This window comes from Lipotes vexillifer, unplaced genomic scaffold (genome assembly GCF_000442215.2).
Source record: "Lipotes vexillifer unplaced genomic scaffold, Lipotes_vexillifer_v1.1 scaffold371, whole genome shotgun sequence".
Classification (NCBI taxonomy): Eukaryota; Metazoa; Chordata; class Mammalia; order Artiodactyla; family Lipotidae; genus Lipotes; species Lipotes vexillifer.
This window is the reverse complement of record NW_006786304.1, coordinates 1,024,959-1,028,645: the sequence shown is the minus strand read 5'-3', so window position 1 is coordinate 1,028,645 and position 3,687 is coordinate 1,024,959. Positions and strand designations below refer to the sequence as shown.

The 3,687-nt window shown below is 55.0% G+C and overlaps 1 protein-coding gene across 1 annotated transcript; it reads left to right on the top strand.

Moving 5' to 3' along the window:
* The first annotated feature begins 733 nt into the window (after positions 1–733).
* PNMA8A (PNMA family member 8A) lies at positions 734–2,239 on the top strand. Its single transcript, XM_007472154.1, is given in 3 exon segments — positions 734–1,222; positions 1,224–1,470; positions 1,473–2,239. Coding segments are annotated over 3 exon segments (1,497 nt in total). The 5' UTR covers positions 734–739.
* The last annotated feature ends 1,448 nt before the right edge of the window (positions 2,240–3,687 follow it).

Here is a 3,687-nt window from a genome sequence, read left to right as displayed (position 1 = left end):
CCCCCCCCCCCCCCCCCCGTCCCGGAGGCCCATGTTGAGTAGAGAAAGGTGGAAAGACCGGGTCCGGGAGGGCAATCAGAGAACATGCAGACCTCAGGCTCGGTGAATAGGTGAACAGTCGCACTCCCACGCGATTCCCCAGGCCCAGTTGCACAGCCCACGCGCTAGCTTGCAACCACCGGTTGCCATGGAGACCGCGGGTACTACGCGGGAGCAAGTGCGCAAGCGCGCCCTGGGACGCCGGCCTCGGCTCAGCGCAGCTGCCTGGGCCCAGGCTAGACGCCACCTGAGGCGCCTTGTCCGAGCGGGGGCGGACGCTGTCGTCTCGGGCACTTGGCCCAGAGCATCCGTGCCGGCGTGGCCCGTGCTGGCACCTGGCGAGCCGGCTGCGTCCCGGCGGCCTCTCCTTGGCCCGTCTGGGCGGTCAGAGGCGGGGCTGCCGCTTCCCTGACGGGCTGACCGAGAGCCAGGCCCCGGGGAGGCGTTTTCGGCGATTCCAGGACACGTGTGAGCACCCGGGGCCCGGTTTGGGGAGGAAGACCTTGGGAAAGCGCGAGGCCTCCTGCAGGCCAGCCTTGGAGGGGGCAGCTGGGAACTCTGAGCCTGGCCGTGTTCCCGGGAATTTGACCTCCCTCTCCTGTCACCTTACAGGATTGCTGTTTAGGGACCGCTACAGTCCCGGTCCACGTCGTAGACTCTTCAGTACACGTGGGAAACGAGCTGCCAGGTGTCCACGACCATGGCGGTGAACCTTTTGGAGGACTGGTGCCGGGGGATGGAAGTGGACATCCACAGGTGCCTGTTGGTCACAGGCATCCCAGAGGACTGTGGCCAAGTGGAAATTGAGGAGACCTTGAATGGGGTCCTCTCCCCGCTGGGCCCATACTTTGTGCTCAACAAGATTTTTTTGAGGGAAGAGAATGCCAAAGCTGCCCTCATTGAGGTAGGCGAGGGTGTGAATCTGAGGGCCATACCCCGGCAATTCCCAGGAAGGGGGGGCATCTGGAGAGTGGTCTGTAGGGACCCCACCCAGGATGCTGAGTTTTTAAAAAACCTGAGTGAATTCCTGGCTGCAGAGGGGCGCACCTGGGAGGATGTGGTCCGCCTGCTGCAGCTCAGCCAGTCCCCACCACCCCAGAACCAGAATCAGCCCCCAGAGAACTGGGCAGAAGCTTTGGGGGTGCTTCTGGGGGCAGTGGTGCAAATCATCTTCTGCATGGATGGCGGAGATCCGCAGCCGGGTGGAAGCTAGGGCTCAAGAGGTTGCTGAGGCCCAAGCAGTGGCATCCTTGGCTTTGGCAACAGCGAGCAAGGTCAAGAAGGAGCCAGGGTGGGCTGTAGAGGTGGGCTCTGCCTTGAAGATGGAGAACCTGGACGGCTGGAATGACGTGAAAGATGAGGGTGACCCTCTTGAACCTCTGGTTCAAAAGGCTGGAGCTAAGACTTTCCCCAGGAGAAAGAAGCAGAAAAAACTCCCAAGCAGGAACCAGCACCCTGGAAGAAATCCAGAGGCAGCCATTCCCACAGCTCGGCCTTGTTGGAGGAGCCTGAAGCTGATGATGCTGAAAATATGGAGCTGTCAGAATATATCAGGAGCAACAAAGAGCCCTGTGTGAAGCAGGAGGAGTCAGCTTTGAAGAAGGCCCTAGCGAAATGTGCCTGGAAGTCTCCCAGCAACCTGCCCCACGATGCCCAGGCAGAAGCTGCGAGCCCTGGGGTTGCCTCTGAGTCAGACCAAGGTGGTGGTCCAGAGGGCCCACCAAAGAAGAATACCATGGGCTGGGCCTCGGCAAAGAGCCCTGCTCCCACGAGGAAGAAAAAGAAGGTGAGCTTGGGCCCTGTCTCTTACGTCCTTGTCGATTCGGAAGACACAAGGAAGAAGCCAGAGATTCCAAAGAAAGGGCAAGGCTCGAGAAGGGATGCATTGGATCAGAAGGCCCTTGGGAGCCCACAGCCTGCTGAGTCACCAGCCTCAACCTCCCGGGGTCCAAAGGCCAAGCCACAAGGCTCTCCTCATGCCTCCAGTGGTGAGAATGACAACAGAAGTCATTTGGGTTGTGTCAACAAGTGGCTGAAGCGGGAGGAACAGCACAGGCAGGTAGGGACGGAGGAACCCAAGGGGACCCAAGAGGATCAAATGGTCGTTGAGGAGGACCCCAGTGCAGTGGAGGGAGTGGGTGACACACCAGTTGAGGTTTTAGAGGCTGGGAGCCCTGACCCCCGTCCTAGGAGCCCCTAAAGGCCAATACTGGGGATACCCGTGGGGACAGGAGGTGGCAGAGCAAACCCACTGACCTATCTTTTGTTGGTGAGTGTCTCCATGGTATCCTCCGGTCATCTGACACTTCATCTTATGCATCTCCCTCAGTAAGAATTGAATAATTTGGGGTTATATTGTTTGTCAGAGTAGGTGGCTTTGAGGGTGGAGTTTTCTGGAGGCCTGATTGGGAGATGGAAATGTTCAAGGGCTTAGAAGTTCCAAGGAAGTGAAAAAACTCCAGTGACACGTCTCCCTGCTCCCGCTCTTGAGCTGTTCTAATTTATCCACAGAACCCAGAAAACGTAGATTTCCATCTGCACCTGAGCAGTCGAAAAAAGACCAAGAAAGAAGTTACAGGCGGGGAACAAAGTTTCTCTTGTTGTTGACTTTTGACTGTTTTAGGGACCCACCCAGTTCATAGAGATCCAGCTCTCAGAGGTAAATGGTATGTGAGATTTAGGTGGGAGGAATTAGGGTAAGGAGGCGTACCCCTATGCTTTTTCTCTGCCAGGCCTGCTTTTCCACCTCCTCCTAGACTCACCTTCAGAGGTTGGAGAGTCACTAAGCAGATTGGGAAAACTCTAAAACGTTCACCTTGGCACATGGGCAAGGTCACTGTTACGTTCATTCACGTTCGGCCTTTTCCCCCCATCCCCTGCTTCCTTTTCTGGATAATCAGCCAACCTCTGCAGGGCCTGGCATTGTAAAGGGCAGGGCGGCCATTCGCCCCCTTCTTCCCTTTCTCTGCTTCGACCACAGGGTAGGTTAAGCCAAGATCTTTGCTGCAGACCTGACTTCCTTGCTGCTACTGGTCTGCAATATCCATCCTCCAGTTCTCTAACCAGAGGATGTTAAGGTCCCAAGCATCGGTTTGGGGGAAAAAGATTGTCCACTTAGACCTTGAAGTGTTTGGTTTTCGGTCCTGTTAATAAAAATGGTACTTGGATTCCCATTTGGGGTGAAACCCTTGCAGGAAGCATGTGGGAGCAATGGGTAGGAAAGGACTCTGGCACTCCTGGCTCCCTGGCTCTAATTCCATCCAATACCCCCAAACTCTTTTTGAGGCTGAAGACCAAATCTCACATTCTAGGAAAAGAGAGAAAAATATTCTTTAAAACTTGGCTGTTAATTTCTTCCCTCTGACTAGACCAGAATGCCATGTGTCCTGGGTGTGCAGGAGTCGGGGGAGGGGCAGGTTACCTGAGCTCAGTGGTTTCCAGATTGTATCCCGGGGAAGCCCAAGCTGTGCTTAAAGAAGTAATCCGAATCTATTTTTTCATGTATTGAAAAAAAAAAAAACAACTGAAAGATGACTACTTGAATGTGTCATAAGCCAAACAAGTCACATCAGAGACTATCAAAATACTACGTTGTGTTCACCAGTTAGCTTGTTTTGGTACAGGTATCCAATTCGTTGACTCCACCAC